Source organism: Gigantopelta aegis, chromosome 7 (assembly GCF_016097555.1).
Source record: "Gigantopelta aegis isolate Gae_Host chromosome 7, Gae_host_genome, whole genome shotgun sequence".
In the NCBI taxonomy this organism is placed as follows: Eukaryota; Metazoa; Mollusca; class Gastropoda; order Neomphalida; family Peltospiridae; genus Gigantopelta; species Gigantopelta aegis.
The window spans coordinates 13,579,016-13,596,620 of record NC_054705.1 but is presented as its reverse complement, the minus strand read 5'-3'; the positions used below and the strand labels follow the sequence as shown (position 1 = coordinate 13,596,620).

Sequence of the window (17,605 nt, the reverse complement as noted above, 5' to 3'; positions counted from 1 at the left end):
TTGAGCGTTTTTTCGTTCCATCCAGTGCACCACGACTGGTATATCAAAGGCCGTGGTATGCGCTATCCTGTATGTGGGTTAGTTCATATAAAAGATCCCTTAATATTAATGGGAAATGTAGCGGGTTTCCTCTCTAAGACTATATGTCAATATTACCAAATGTTTGACATTCAATAGCCGATAATTAATAAATCAATGTGTTCTAGTGGTGTCGTTAAACAAAACAAACTTTAACAATAAATTAATCACCACGTTTATATCATAAACCAAAAGAAAGTAACCTTATCAGGTTAACAGCCATCGTATTTAATGTGTGTAAGCCACATTTCAGGGCTTCTAGATTATGGTAGGCCCACTCCAATAGCTAGTGATATTCAATGTTGGTCTAGTAAGTAACTACTATTGCCATGCCCGACGTCTAGCGAAAAAAAAAATGTAATTAAATCTGTTTTGTAAATACGAATATCCTGTTCCCACCCCAACCCCCAATGTCGGTGTTTTAAGCTGTATCTCCCTCCTTAGGTGACATATCTGATTGTTACTATTACTTACCAAAATTGTATTAATTTAAAGTTAAATAGGACTAGTGAATGTTTAATTGTGGCTAATCACTGATCCCATGGCTAGTGTATGTTACATTATATATAACACATTCTAGAAGCCCTGCATTTCCACCCCTACCTCCTTCAAACATTATTATTGATATCTAATAATACAGGTAGTGTCAAATACTTTAAATGCCCTATTTATGTCCAATTGTATACATCACAGACGTAGTTTTTTTCTGATTGTAGGCGGCGCTGATAGTTAGTCACATGATACGTCACATGCCATCATCAATCTTCAGTCGGGTCTCAACTCACGGATCTGTTGGCGTGTTTACCAAGTCGGAGAAACTCACCATCTACCCGGAATATTACCGTTTAGCGAACACACCCGAGTGCCACAGTAAGCATTCGGAACTCGGTATATTTTACGAATCTCTGACCTAGATCTGATGTAATTCACAAATTTCTCTTAAGTTCTCTTAAGCCGAGCGACCAGCCTGACAAGGCAAGGCCTCCACCTTCACAGGCACCGTCCCCCTCCGACTCGGAAGCCGTCTGGAAAGTTCAGATCGGGAAAATCAGGTCCGGCTTCCTGAAGTTCGTGCAGGGGGACACCTCGGATCCGGCATCACTGATGGGCGGACTAGTGGAACCAGAACTAAAACAACTGCCTGATGGAAGCGCTTACGAGCTACACACCATCAAATCTACAGCCGGCAAGACGGGGTTGGTACTAACTCAGCGCCGAGAAGGAGTCTACCGACAAGCGGTCCTAGTTAGAGAGATGGATAGCCACACCATCCACAGGATCGTCAAGGCCCTTTTCAGCATCGACTACCGGAGTGTTATAACCATCCTCGCCGACCAGAGATGGAAGCACTTCATCCCCGCCTTTGCCGGTTCTCCGCTCATCAGTTCGCCGTAGGCCAACCTCCACACCCTAACGGCCTTAACGAGGCCACTCACTTGGACATATAGATTGGACTTTAAACATTTAGACCTTCGTTAAAATTTTTATGTCGAAATTACTTTTTTTTAAAAATATTATTAAATAGTCCGATTCTCTCTTCTTTCTCTTATTTATTTTTGGACTGTCCTTCTAAAATGCTCCAAATTATATAAATATTCGACCGAGCAGTCAATTCTATTTATTTTTGGCTTGTAATTTTTTTCTTCTTTTTTAAAAATTATTCAAAATTTGCCATTTTCAAAATTCTGCCATTATCAACACTACCCCCCCCCCCCCCCCCCCCCCCCACCCCACATCACGAGTCAGGCCACCGATCTTACCGGAGGTCGGACTCGGGATGGGCATGTTCGAAACCCTAGTGGTATATGGGCACCTAGTGGTATCATTAAGCTCTCTTAAACAACCGCATGGTCTTTGTAATCTGTATGTGAAGCTAACCAAATTTATGAAATGTGTAATTGGTTTATTTGTGTAGTGTACAAAAGTATGTCTGCGACCATGCCGGGTCGGGCCGGGTCGGGCCGGGGTCGGGCCGGTGGTCAAGACTGCGCATGCCTCACTCGCACAAGTCAATACCGCAGATAGCATGTCCACTTCACACAAATCGTTTTGCATTAAATTGCGAAATCGCAGTTGTGAAAGTTTAGTGAACTAGGCCCCTCTCTGACGCATTCGGAGCTTCTCGTGTTTATGACTAGCCCGAGTACAAGACGGACGTCTTCCGCCAGAGATCACTCTACAGCGAAAACGCGGAATGGCTGACTACCACACGGTAGACAAAGATTCCCGCTCTAATGCAACAACAATTCTATATTTGACGCTAACCACCTTTACATTGATCATATTCGAGTTCGCAAACGTAATTGTGAAACGGCCCCATAACGATAAACACACCAAGTCAACCGACTGAATTAAATCTCGCCCCTTATACGGTTGTGATAAAGTCTACCAATACTGGAATTAATCTGGAAATTCCAGCCAGTGCACCACGACTGGCATATAAAAGATCCCAATGTAGCGGGTTTCCTTTCTACATCTTTAGGTAAAAAATACCAAATGTTAGACATCCAGTAGCCGATGATTAATTAATCAATGTGCTCTAGTGGTGTCGTTAAACAAACCAAACTTTTTTTAAATTTGGAAATATACACCTTGTTCTCTCTTAAGACAGGTGTGACGGAAGCTGTAAACGCACTTGCACATTCGACGGGAGAAAGTACGAGACAATGGCGGCAGTTGGCGGGAAAAGGGCCGCCATCTTGGACGATAACGTCATGTGTACGTCACGTGACCCTTATCATCACCGCGAAAACCTACTGGTGCACGAGTTTGCACACGTGATCCTGAGTCGAGGACTGAACCAGACCATGCACAACAAGGTAGGTGAACAGACCATGTGTAGTAAAACAGTACCTACATTTTCAGGCACTAAAATGTACTGAACTCTGCTGAATGCATCAATTTTTTTTTGTTTTTTTTTTTTTTTTTTGTTGCTAGCGAATTTCGAGGTTGCTATAAAACGCAAACAAGGTTTCTTATCAAAACACCATCATATTATAGAGATTAAATTTCATTTAAAATACAGGAGTGAAACAATATGATAGAACAGCTTCACTTGAATCGTCACTGAAGTAATCGATACTGCAGTACACTAAGACTAAAGGTAGAATTACACGAGCTTTACTTTGGCTGTTCCATCAGTTGCCTTCATACCTGCATCCAAAAAAGAACATATAATCTACGCAATTTGATGGTAATAAAAAATTATAAAGATTGAAAAAACATTTTTTACTCACATTTTATTCATTTTTTTATTTGATTTGGTATGGGTTTAAAACTTAATAATACGTTTTTATATAAATTTTAATTTATTCTTTATAAAGTTGTAAGTCAATTCATCGGTTTCCCTTTTGACACAAACAGACTATATGCCCTAACGTTTTCGACTTTTATATTTACAAGGTGAAATCAGCCTACACGCACGCCAAGTCGAAGGCTTTGTGGGCGAGTTCCGCCTACGTGATGACTAATTACAACGAGTATTTCGCCGAGGCGACGGCGGCGTGGTACAACGTCATTCACCGTAACAGCGCTGGAGGAATGAACAAGTGAGTTACCCCCTTTGTGTTTTATTTGCGGCATAGTCTTGCATTATTTTTTATCTCTGTAAAAACACGTGTACTTTCGCCGAAAATAAAGTATGCAATTATTACTGATATAAAAATTAAAAACAAACAAACAACAAAAACAACGAACCAATTCAAAATGACACACACACACACACACACACACACACACACACACACACACACACACACACACACACACACACACACACACACACACACGTACTTACACTCACATTAACAATTGTGGTGTTGAATATATTGACCTCTGACCATGCTAACCATTATAGATATGACAGGTAGATATTGGCGTGGCCTTCCAGTATGGGATTCAACTAGGAGTGAAGGAAAGAAGAAATGCTTTATTTAATGACGTAGTCAACACATTGTATTTACGGTTATATGGTATGTCGTTGTTCATATCCACCATCCCACAGACAGGACAACACATGCCATCGCCTTTGATACACCAGTCCTGGGAGATAATGTGAGACGGAAAATCCAAATGGGTACCGCGAGTAGGTTCGACCCTATTACCTCAGACGAGCGCTCTACCAACTGCGCTAAATCCCAAACTATGAGTGAGTGCACATAGGACTACATTGGGGAGATGTGAAACAGTTGTACTGATGTTTCTCTCGCTAACCATATCTGGATAGTCGGTCTGTGCCGAGGACAGCGCGCTTGAAACGTAATTGGATATGACAAGGGAAATAAGCAAATACATTAAATGGGTATAATTAAAAGCGATAAGTGTTCTCTGTCTCTGTCTATCTGTCTGTCTGTCTCTCTCTATCTCTCTCTTTCTATCTCTGTCTCTCTCTTTCTATCTCTGTCTCTCTCTGTCTCTGTGTCTCTCTCTTAACATATTCTCTCTGTCTGTCTGTCTGTCTGTCTGTCTGTCTGTCTCTCTCTCTCTCTCTCTCTCTCTCTCTCTCTCTCTCTCTCTCTCTCTCTCTCTCTATGTGTGTGTCTATCGGTGTATGTTTCTCTATCTTTGTCTCTGCCCCCTCTCTCTCATACCACATTCTCTCTCTCTGTCTCTCTGTCTCTGTCTCTCTCTCTCTCTCTCTCTCTCTCTCTCTCTCTCTCTCTCTCTCTCTCTCTCTCTGTATGTCTGTCTGTCTCTGTCTCTCTCTCTTAACACATGCTCTCTCTCTCTCTCTCTCTCTCTCTCTCTCTCTCTCTTACACATTCTCTCTCTCGCTCTTCTCTCTCTCTCTCTCTCTCTCTCTCTCTCTCTCTCTCTCTCTGTATGTCTGTCTCGGTCTCTCTCTCTTAACACATGCTCTCTCTCTCTCTCTCTCTCTCTCTCTCTCTCTCTCTCTCTCTCTCTCTCTCTCTTAACACATTCTCTCTGTCTCTGTCTCTGTCTCTCTCTCTCTCTCTCTCTCTCTCTCTCTCTCTCTCTCCCCCTCTGTGTGTCTGTCAGTGTATGTTTTCTCTATCTGCACACCCTCTCTCCTCTTAACACATTCTCTCTCTCTCTCTTCTCTCACTCTCTCTCCTCTCTCTGCTCTGTAATGTCTGTCTGGTCTCTGTCTCTCTCTCGTTAACACATGCTCTCTCTCTCTCTCCCTCTCTCTCTTCCTTCTACGATTTTTCTCGTCTCTCTTCTCTCTCTCTCTTAACACATCTCTCTCTCTCTTCTCTCTCTCTCTCTCTCTCTCTCTCTCCTCTCCCTCTCTCTCTCTCTCTGTATGTTCTTCTCGTTCTGCTCTCTCTTACACATGCTCTCTCTCTCTCTCTCTCTCTCTCTCTCTCTCTCTCTCTCTCTCTCTTAACACATTCCTCTCTGTCTCTGTTCTCTCTCTCTGTCTCTCTCTCCTTCCTCTCTCTCTCTCTCGTCTCTCTCTCTCGCTCTCCTCTCTCTCTCTCCCTCTTTTGTCTTGTCAGTGTATGTTTTCTCATCTGCTTGCTCACCCTCTCTCCTCTCTCTCGCTTCCTCTTTCTCTCATCTCTCTCTCTCTCTCTCTCTCTCTCTCTCTCTCTCTCTCTCTCTCTCTCTCTCTCTCTTATATGCATTAGTATAATGTCTATGTTTCGTTCTATTTATAATCTTCAATAACTCTATAACGAATAACCAGCCTGTACACGCCTTTCCTGGTATATTTTGTAAGTTTTACTGTGTTTATACTTGGCGAGACTCAACATACCTGCCTATCTTTCAGGTGTGGAACTTCACACCATTGCCCATCTGCATCACAAGCCAGGGCTTACATACACAAACACGACCCACGGCTGTACGACATCCTCAACTACGTCTACAACAACGGCAATGTGAACCTACCAGGAGGAATAACCACGTGCATAGAAGACAAGAAATAAATTTAATGATTATTGTGTTAAAGATTCTGTGTTTTAATCCATTGTTGTTCGATTCATCTAAACAAAAAATCTCGTTTCAACAAGTGCACCACAGCTGGTATATCAAAGGCCGTGGTATGTGCTTTCCTGTCTGTGGGAAAATGCATATACAAGATCCCTTGATGCATTAGGGGAAATGTAGCGGGTTTCCTCTGATGATTACTTGTCAGAATTACCAACTGTTTGACACCCATAGCCAATGATTAATTAATCAATATGCTCTAGTGGTGTTGTTTAACAAAATAAACTTTAACCATTGTTGTAGCCCGAGTTTTCTGCCGTTCGACATCTAGACGGACATTTGGACGGTTACAATCGCTCTCAGCCAGAGATAACTCTATAGCGAAGAGTGTTTTATTAGAGCGGAAATCTGTGCCTTTCCGGCGGTTGGCAGAAATTCCGTATGTTCGCAATAGTTACCTCTGTCTGAGAGAGCCATTATAAATCGTCTAAATGCCAGTCCTGTCCTGGGCAGAGGAGCCGGCCAAAGCCGCCACCTATACCCATGGCAGGCGTGCGCTACAACAGCTTGCTCTGAATGTGCAGGTAAAACCCTATGACCTGACCCAATCTAATTAAAATTAGCTCCACTGGTTAATTACTATTACCTGTTGATCTAACAGCACCCCGTTGGAGCTCATGTCCAGTTGACCTTTCATTCGACCAATCAAAACATTATTTGCAAAATAATGCCAGTGATTTGAAAACAATTTGAAAACATTCGGAATTATGCCGAGGGTATACGAAATGATTCGAGTGAATTACAAAGTATGCCGGAAACTAATTTCAATATAAAATTTTATATAAAATTCGTTTCAAGACGGAAACATAACTCCGTGATGGTATAGCCATAAAATCTGTTTATACTAGCATACATTTATTACTGCACTTTTCCCTCAGTTTTTTAATGTTGAAATAGATCAACAAGTTCGCCTATTGCATAAATAGTCTCGCCCGATATTTTTAGAATGTGTATGCGCCCGATATTTTTAGAATGTGTATGCTCCCGAATAACGCTATAAAATGCGAAGTATAATTGGTAGATATTTAAATTGTTATAAATATAAGTAGATGAAATGTCACCTGGACATGGGAGTCCATGCAATGCTGTTAGACCACTAGAGCTAATTTAAATCAGATTGGACCTGGTCTGACCTCAGTCTAGCTCTCGAGCTATCATTGTTCTTACCCGATATCCGTGTACCTATCCACCATAATGCCTATTGTGCTATTTCTCGTTCCAGCCAGTGCACCACGGCTGGCATATCAAAGGCCATGGTATTGATTGATAACTACTTTAACGTGCTCATATACCACTAGAGTTTCGAACACGCCCATCCAGAGTCCGCCCTCCGATAAGATCGGTGGCCCGACTCGGGATGGGGGGAGGGTAGAGTTGAAAATGGGCAGAATTTTGAAAATAGCAATTAGTAAAAAATAGAATTAAAAAAAAAAAAAAAATAAAAGGTTACAAGCCAAAAATAAAATGAATTGACTGCTCGGCTGAATATTTATATAATTTGGAGCATTTCAGAAGGGCAGTCCAAAACAAAATAAGAGAAAGAAGAGAGGATTGGACTATTTAATAATATTAAAAAAAAGAAGAAGTAATTTCGACATAAAATTTTGAATGCATATCTAAAAGTTTATTTAAAGTCCGATCTATATGTCCACGTCAGTGGCCTCGTTAAGGCCGTTTGGGTGCACAACTTATAGGGACGAGATGGGTTGCATCCCGTCAAGAAAACCCCTAGATTGACAGTCATTAGACGTTGAAGGTGTAGTGCTGTGCTGAAATACAGATCTTGAGAAGTCGGATCCGTCTGAACGAGAGGGAGTATCAGACTAGGGTTTAGGCCAGTCGTCATGGGTTGGTATAGTGGTGCGGACGGGCCCGACTCCGGAGGATACGAGATGGTATCACTATAAAGCAAAGTAAAGTCTAGAAAAGAGTAGTAGGGGCCGACCCCGTTTCCTATTTCTTCTTAGAGTGGGGCGGTCAATCTTCCATTGCTGCTAGGACAGGCTCGGACATGTAGAGACTAAACGCGAAGAACCGTGGCGTTCTGCAGTATGGCCGTCATACGAGTCACCTAAAAACAAGTCGACAGTCAGCCGGAGAAATGACGTGGAGGCAAGAAATCTCGCTAAAAAAGAATCCAACCTGGTGGTGCAGGCTGTCGAAACGAGAAGCGTTGCAGCGGATCAATCAGTTCCAATGACCGCATACATCCCAGTAGAAAACTTCATTTCGCTGACAAAAACAACAAAGTGAAGGACCCCCAGGTCGAGGACACGAAAGCACGTGCAGTGTGCACAAGCGAAACAAACACGTCTTACCGCGTGGAGCTCCAGACTGGGAATGCTGCTTTCAGAACTAAAACATACAGGTTTATAGGGGCCTACGTATTACGGTGGCTGGGAAAGGACATCACATCAAATTATTTTTCTCGATCGATCGATTTAATAGCTCGATCGATCGACTTACTATCTCGATCGATCGATTTTCTATCTCGATCGATTGACTTACTATCTCAATCGATCGACTTCGAACTTGAGGCTTTCCGTCAAGATAGGCAACTGGAATACCGTTATAGGTTATAATATACCATATAAAATCCCATAAGCAACAACGTTAACGTTTGTGGTCAAAAACACTATATGCAATATATCAACACAACTATAACATTCATCCATCACATAAATACAGGTCACCACATTTTTTTGTTTTCTCAGATTGGAGAAGAACCAATCCCCATTCCCTTTACCCTATGAATTTGGTCGGGATGAGGTGAGCAGGTATATATACACTGTTCATATCTCTCAAGTACACCCACTGTTGCAATAGCTAAGGCAAATACGTCTGTATCTGTAGCAGATAGCATGATCCATATGTAGCTTTGCTGATATGCATCGAATATGGAGGGGCATGTTGAAGCCCAAAATGTCCCAAATGGGACTTCTTGGGCAGTGCTCGGCCCAAGATGTCCTTGGGACATCTTCTTGGGCCAAGAGATGCCATATACTTTTGTTACATTTGCTTAAATCGTTCAAATTGTTTTTTGTTTAACGACACCTCTAAAGCACATTAATGAATTAATAATCGGCTATTGGATGTCAAGCAATTAACAATTCTGACATGTAGTCTTGAAAGCAAACCAGTCACATTTTGCCATTAGCAGCAAAGGGTCTTTTATATACACTTTCCTAAAGAAAGGACGGCACATACAAATATTTTGATATACCAGACTTGGGGCTCTGGTTACACCAATTAAAGGCATGTGGACATTTTGAAGCTGTGCCTGCCCAAACGAGTGGGATTTTCGCTCGGTTGCAATCTGTTCGTTTGAAATGGACTACAATGAACGGTCGATTATCTGCGTGAAGCTGTTGAGTTTTCCTATTACAACCAGATTCATGAATGGCATATCATAGGAAACAGTATGAAATATGCTGTGTAAATATGTATATACTTTGTATGTACATGTATGGGTGTGCGTATATCTACTATCTATGTATATGCATGTATGTATGGATGAATGGATGTAGGCAGGCAGGTGGGTGGTTGGTACGTAGTTACGTACGTACGTATGGATGGATCGATGGATGGTTTAAAGTTTGTTTTGTTTAACGACATCACAAGAACATATTAATTGATTTATCAATCATCGGCTAGAGTTTTAGAGAGGAAACCCGCTACATTTTCCCCACATTAGTAGCAAGGGATCTTTTGTATGCACTATCCCATAGACTGGATAGCACATACCATGGTATTTGATATACAACTCGTGACGTACTGGCTGGAAAGCTTTCAATGTAAAGTTGCTCTATTAAGCATTTTTTGTTTTATGATTATGAATGCATTCGTCAATTCTGTAGTGTCGCCATAGCACGTTTAGTTACATACATAGATATTAACGCACTGACGCAGGGGGTAATTAACTCATTTCTGGCCTCACAAATTGTCCCATGCCGTTGCTGGGATTTGAACTTGTAGAAATAATGACTGCATTAAAAATCAATTCATACTGTCAGAAGTTGCCTGGGAACATTTAGGCAGCACATTCAACACTACAGACATTCAATCCCACATTGCAACTTGGTATGAAATACAGACATTACTACGCTAGTTGTGAATTAGATTTGGTCTACAATTTGATGTGTTCCCTTATTTCTTTCCATCAGTACTGTCTACATTTAAGGCTTAGCCCAATTACCGCCCACACACCCCTTTTCAAATGTCTGTCCTCGTCACAGGCGTACTGGTAACGTAATATAACTACTTTGTACAAACCAGGATGTTGCCCGACAGACTAGGTAGCTGTGACAAGCGATACGGCTGACAGAGTACACTGAGCACACAGTTTCCATCTACATTTATTTATATTCATATCTTGTTCGTCTACTTTTGGTGACTCCACTGTCCAAAGGAAACCAATCGAGACCTAACTGAAGGAAAGAAGAACTGTTTTCTTTAACGACGCACGCAACACATTCTATTGGGGGTTTTATGGCTTCGCAAATAATGAAAGAGAAAACACGCCGCCATCACGCCATGAGCTATTCCTTTTCGATTAGCAGCAAGGGACCTTTCATACAGACAACATCCTACATATAGGATAGTACACGGCCTTTGTCACACCATCTGTGGAGCACTGGCTGGAAAGAAATAGCCCAATGGGCCCACCGACATAAAAAGTATGTCACCTCATAATAGTTTTAATCTACCTGCATCAAAATAAGGTGACACATGGTATTTGTGATTTAAAAAGTATTTTTGTCAGTAACCTTCATTTTAGCTGAAAATCGCAGTCTATTTAAGAAAAAATAATTTACCCTATACCGGTTTCAACCTCAAGTGTACACCGCGCATATCAAATGTAGACATGGAGGGGGGTGGGGGGATTGATTGAGTAGACCCCCAGCCCCCAGCCCCTGCACCGCCGTGCCTGATACTACATAAACGTATATTAAATTAGTGGAATAGATAATAATACAACTAATCAGTGTCGCATGTTACTATCAATTAGACCTGCATTTTTATAACAAGACAATGTCTTTGTCTCTGTGTTAAATGTTTGTGGCGTTGTTGTTTTTTTGGTAACAAATATAGGAATCTACACAATAGAAACAAACAAACAAACAAACACAAAATAAAACAAAACAAACAGAAAACAATACAACCGCAATTTAGTGTAAAATACATTTTGATTCAATGAAACAGTAAATATTTCATATCATCAAATTCAGTTACTTTTTTGTTTTTACTCCAGAGATGTATACTAAATATATTTTGTTGGATAATAAACCAAATTTAATGTCAATGTGTGTGTGTGTGTGTGTGTGTGTGTGTGCGCGCGCACCAATGAAGCGTGAATAATATGTAATTTATAACTTCCCTTAAAGATAGTATGTCAATTATAATAAACATAATATTTGGCTTGATTGGTTTCTTTTTGAAGTGATACAGACCAATTCGTTTACACCTTTGGCATATTATAACAGTACACAATTACAAACACTGTTTATTAAAGTGTTGAAGTAACTAACGGGTTATTCGTTATATAAAATGTGCAAACCAATATAACTATCAACAATAAAGTTTAATATTGTGTATCTTATTATTATTCAAAATTACAGACAGCAACAAAATATACAGTTCTTGTCATCTACGTAAAATAGGGATGCATCCAGCGACAACGAACAGCACCAACGTTCAAGAACTATTTAACTGGTTATCGATTCTGTTTAAATTCAAACTCAATATAAAGTCTGTGATGTTTGTCATTAATTAAGAGGCCATGTAAATTGAATAAACTGATTGTTGCTAGCAACCGGCCTCAGTGGCGCAGTGGTTAAGCCATCGGACTACACGCTGGTAGGTACAGGGTTCACAGCCCGGTACCGGCTTCCACCCAGAGCGAGTTCTTAAGGTCTCAGTGGGTAGGTGTAAGGCCACTACATCCTCTTCTCTCTCACCAACCACTAACAAACCAACTAACACCTAACCCACTATCCTGGACAGACAGCCCAGATATCTGAGATGTGTATCCAGGATAGCGTGCTTGAACCTTAATTATTTCTCGCTTCAGCCAGTGCACCACGACTAATATAACAAAGGCCGTGGTATGTGCTATCCTGTCTATGGAATGTTGCTTCTAATCGAAAAAGAATAGCCTATGAAGTTGCGACAGCGGGTTTCTTAGATCTCAATATATGTGTGATCCTTAACCTTAACCGCGTCAAATGATTATTGTTTCTTCGTGTACTGCTGGATTTTTATATAGCAATGACCTTAAGTGGTCATCCGTATAGGTGACCCATCCACGGATAGTAAGCTCATGAATGCTCTTGGAACTTTATGGGTCACTTCGGAAGTTCAACAACAACAACATCTTCAATATAATGGGGGTGGGGTGGGGGTGGGGGGCGGGGGGTTAGTGGTGACGCCGTGTCATGATGCGTTAGGGCGAAGGTGGTCTCGGCCATTAGGTTTGCCTGGTAAGAGGCCTCCCCCAACCGCATCCCCGGCGCGCTCTACCCATAGAAATCCGGCCCAGCAATTTTGGGTACTTTCCTGGTATTAGAACGTCAGCAACCTGTCCGCGAAGCCCACCCGTTTGCGAAACCTTCTTCCAGGGCCTAATATATGGGTCAATATCAAAATTGGTAACATTTTGGGTGCCGGATCTAAATTATATTATTTCCCTTTTTTTTTCACAGAATATTACTTTAACATCAGTATTTGTGTACATATTTGTAATATATTTTGGACATTAATTAAAAAAAATCAGTATTTTATTTAAGAAATTCTGCCGAAATCTCATGTCCCTTGCAAGGGGTGAAGTAACAGTATGGACGATAACAGTTAGGACAATTTTACAATATTTTAGCAATTATGTACACAAGGTCAAGGTCAAATGTAGAATGCCTGGTTAGAACATGGTGTGCACTTAGACAACATAATTTCCTTAAATATTTTAAAATGTAATTTCTAATTTTGGCATATACAAAGACAGTAACAGTATGGATGCTCAAAATTTGTATGCAAAGAAATATACTTACTTGTTCAAAAATGTGTGTCTTCTGGTACAAGTTACTGAATTAAGGCCACATTCAAATGATAAGATAGAAAGTGGAATATCCTTTGTAGAAAGTACAACAAGACCAAGCTCATGGAGCTCCAATTATGAACATTTTATGATGGAGGTAACAGTATGGACATATATATAAGGGACACACATATTTAGTAAAAAATTGGTAAAATATAATTATCAAAAATAAAGCATAATAGCACAGTATTGTTACTTAATATCTCATGATTACATTTATGCAGAAAAAGTTAATGAATATTATATTTTTTGACACAATATTAAATTTATATAACTTCACCCCTTGCAAGGGACATGAGATTTCGGCATAATTTTTGAAATAAAATACTGATTTTTTAAAAACTAATGTCCGAAATACATTACAAATATGTGTGGTTTTGTGTACAAATGTCAAAGTAATATTCTATCAAAAACATTGGGAAATATATACATTTTATAATATAATTTAGAGCCAGGACACAACATGTTACCAATTTTGATATTGACCCATATAAGTGACATTAATTAAATACATTAATTAGAGCACCGGCCAAAGATGTCCCAATTGGAACATTTTGGGCTTCAACATGCCCTTCCATAATCGATACATATCAGCAAAGTTACGTATGGATCATGCTATCTGCTACAGATACAGACGTAGTTGCCGTAGCTATTGCATCAGTGGGTGACTTTTAGTACAGTGTATGCATCATACCTGCTCACATTGTCCCGACCATATTCATAGGGTAAGGGGAATGGGGATTAGTTCTTCTCCAATTTGAGGAAAAAAAAAATGACCTGTACATGTCATGGCCTGTATTTATGTGTTGGATGATTACCTAGATGAATGTCATAGTTTGGTTGATATATTGCAATCTGTGTTTTTAACCACAAACGTTAACGGTGTTGCCTATAGGATTTTATATGGTATAGTATAACCTATAACGGTATTCCAGTCGCCTATCTTGACGGAGTTCGAAAGTTGATGGATCGAGATAGTAAGTCGATTGATCGAGATATTAAGTCGATCGATCGAGATAGTAAGTCGATCGATCGAGATAGTAAGTTGATCAGTCGAGATAGTACGTCGATCGATCGAGATATTAAATCGATCGATCGAGAAAAATGACTTGATGTGATGTCCTTTCCCAGCCACCGTAATATGGAGTTTCTGGTGGTGCAAAAACAAAATAGAAAAAAGGTTCGACTTGGTTCATATTCGAACCACCCCATATCCAGATCACGCTACGCCCCTGCCATGGATGGAATCGAAAGGAGCACTAGATAGAGATTCATAGAACCAACCACTATTTTGTGAAATGCCCATTCGACACATTGTATAAAGATATGATCTCGATCGTGGATAACGGTTCTGTTGTTCAGACTATATTAAATCAGTAGACCTGAGCCCGTGCTTATAAAACATTTAGAGTCCAGACTCAATTTCTAATGACGTCACACACACACAATTGATATGGCGTTGTCGTGACATTAGTGCCTCAGACTCTTGAGTCTAGACTCTAAAAGGTTTATAAGCACCAGCCCTGAGTCCAGAATCAACCTCTAATGACGTCACGCGCATAGTCTGTTAGTCTTGATTCTAGACTCAAGAACTTGTATAAGTACCAGACCTGGTCTGCACTAAAGTTGTCAAACATGCTAGCCTGCACTAAAGTTGTCAAACATGCTAGCCAAAATTGCAAAGCGTTTAAAACGTCCAAAACTGCATCACTGCACAGGACAGAGCCAAGAGGAAGTTTAGACAACTTCGATATCCTGACTTCTGCAACGAATCGATCAGGTACTTAGTCTATAGATGTATCACCACGTCCCAGGACGACAATGTATCCTTCTACTAAGTAGAACAACGAAAAATAAAAAAATAAATATGTGGTCAAGGTTTTTTATTTCAAACAAAAATATGTACCAAAAGTTTGGCGCTTTTCAAAACTCGCCGGTTAAACTCAACTACTAATCGCCATGTGTATATTTCACTTTAAAATCGAACTGAAACACGCTGAATATTTTTCTGGAATATGTAATAATGTTTTTTGAAGCCACTGGAAAATGGTAGCATGATATACCATTATAATGTTAAAGTGTTATCATAAACCCTAACGTCGTTATAAACGTAAAATCGCAAAATAAGGAATACAAAGCGGACGTTGTTGTTTTCACAACTTAATATATTTATTTAGCCTATCAGGACAATGCCACAATACCCCATTCATTTCCAACTTCTATTATGCATAGATAGTGAAACAATGTTACATAAAAAAGGCACATGGGCGTTTGAATGAGCACGTGACGAAAGCTAGTGACAGGGACTAGTCCATTGTAATACGATAGGGTAAAACAGTCTCTTTAGTGACGGTGAAAAGATTTTGAAGAAAAACAGATTTGGTGGTGGGAAAGGGGTGACGGGTCTTTTTGGGGTGGTGGTGGGGGGGGGGGGCGGTGAGGGAGTTCTTGATTTAAGCTGAGTAACAAAAATACATTTGAAAAAAAAAATAAAGGCTGAAAAACATTATATATTTTTAAATGATAATAATACAAATGTGATTAATGATAGTGAAACTATTTTGAATTAAAATTAATGTTGTGTGGATGGGGGGGGGGGGGACCTGTCTTCTTCTTTTTTTTGGGTGGGGGGTGGGTGGGTGGTGGTTTGGTGGGGAGGTCTTGATTTAAGCTGAGTAACAATAAAAATACATTTGCAAAACATAAAAGGATTTTTTCTAATGATTAAATAAACAAATAAATAAATAATAATAATTTTATTTTGGGGTGGGGTTGGTGTTGTTACTGGGAGTTTTTTGTTTGTTTGGTGGATTGGTTTATTTGTTTGTCTTTGTTTTATTTATGTTTTAATTTGCCTGCCAATTAGGCTTCCAATCATGTTTACCACAATGTCTTCATTCTAACATGTTGGACATCTAGGCCCTACCGACAGAGCTGTTAATCTGTGGCAATTCTTAGGCGTGAGAAAATTAGAAGTCAGAGTCCGGGGACTGCAGGCTCTTGTTTTGTTGTTGTTTGTTTAAGTTTAAAATAGAAATCGAGCGAGTGCAAGTTTTACTACCGTAATTAATACGTTTAATGTTAAACGATACAACACGGTCCTTGGTAGGACCCGCGAGTGATTGTTGGTATTGAACCGAGGGTAGGTTTAATATGCTGTATTATTATTAATAGGTAACGAATTCAGAGACCCTGCATAATCAGCATATAATTCCATTCAGCTCTCAAATATAAACCACGATTATGAAATATTTTTATTTTCATAACAAAACGTCATTTCAGCGTTTTTATTATTTAAAAAAACTAAAACACATGTAACATAGGCAGTGCCATCTTGAAGCGATGCATTGTGGGATTGATAAAATGGCTGACGCCATGACTGCTGAGACAATCCCAGTTATGGCGCCTTGTGCTCAAATGCGCCAGGGTGAAATGACATGAAACTTCAAAGAAAACATAGAAATAGTTTCAATTTAACAACTGAACATGTGAACTCGATGTGCCGAAGTATAGAAATATACTCAAAATCCATTTGAAGTTCAGTGTTTTTCAAACTACATTTAAAATATCACATTTCGTTATTAGTGACAACATCGACCTTTCTCTACAATGAGCCACGTCTTGAACGCCTCAAAACATTTCCAAAAGAAGCTATTGACGTCAGACGCCACCACGTTAAGGAAAAAATATTATGTGACCCTATCAGCTGTAAAAATGGCCGCTACGTCATACTTTTGACTCGACATCATTGACAGAGCTCTCTTGAAAATGGTTATTTTTGTAGTTTTAACCGAATTACAAATTAAATAATTATATCTGTTGGAAAGACGATAAAACGCTGTGTATGTACATGTATTTAATATCACCGTATTTCATTGGGAAGCTGTAATATTTATGTTGAAATGTGAGTCATTTAAGTTGGTGGCAGATATGCAGCGCAAAGTGACGTCAAACTTTGTCATACCTACTTCTATAGGAGGACTGCCACTCACATCTGGGGTGTTTTCTGGGTATTTTTTTTTATCAATCTTGTTATTCAAATAAATTATAATCAGGCGTTGACCCTCTGATGATAGTGCTGGAGGTGGGTGTGCAAACCCCTTCTAATTTCAATGAATTAATAAATGAATGAATGAATGAATGAATTGATAGATAGATGGATGGATGGATGATGGATGGATGGATGAAGGAATGAATGAATGTTTAACGATACACCAGCAAGAAAAATACATCAGTTATTGGGTGTCAAATAGATATAAATCCTAACATGAATTGAATGAATGAATGAATGAATGTTTAACGACACCCTAGCACGCAAAATACATCGGCTATTGGGTGTCAAACTATGGTAATGCAAACAAATAAGGTGATGATCAAAATCAATATAAAAATTCAAGATATAAATAAACACAGTGTAAAGAACTGTGCAAAAATACAAATACAAATATTACAGATAGATACTGACTTTTACTAAAAACTTCA

General features: G+C 39.7%; 1 protein-coding gene across 1 annotated transcript in view; it reads left to right on the top strand.

The window, feature by feature from the left end:
* Positions 1–5,989, top strand: part of LOC121377556 — a 19,258-nt gene extending 13,269 nt beyond the window's left edge. The window contains exons 4-7 of the mRNA XM_041505603.1: positions 795–948; positions 2,686–2,897; positions 3,481–3,626; positions 5,816–5,989. Coding sequence (XP_041361537.1) covers positions 795–948; positions 2,686–2,897; positions 3,481–3,626; positions 5,816–5,972 — 669 coding nt within the window. The 3' untranslated portion in view covers positions 5,973–5,989. The remainder of the gene's footprint in view (positions 1–794; positions 949–2,685; positions 2,898–3,480; positions 3,627–5,815) is intronic.
* Positions 5,990–17,605: the final 11,616 nt, after the last annotated feature.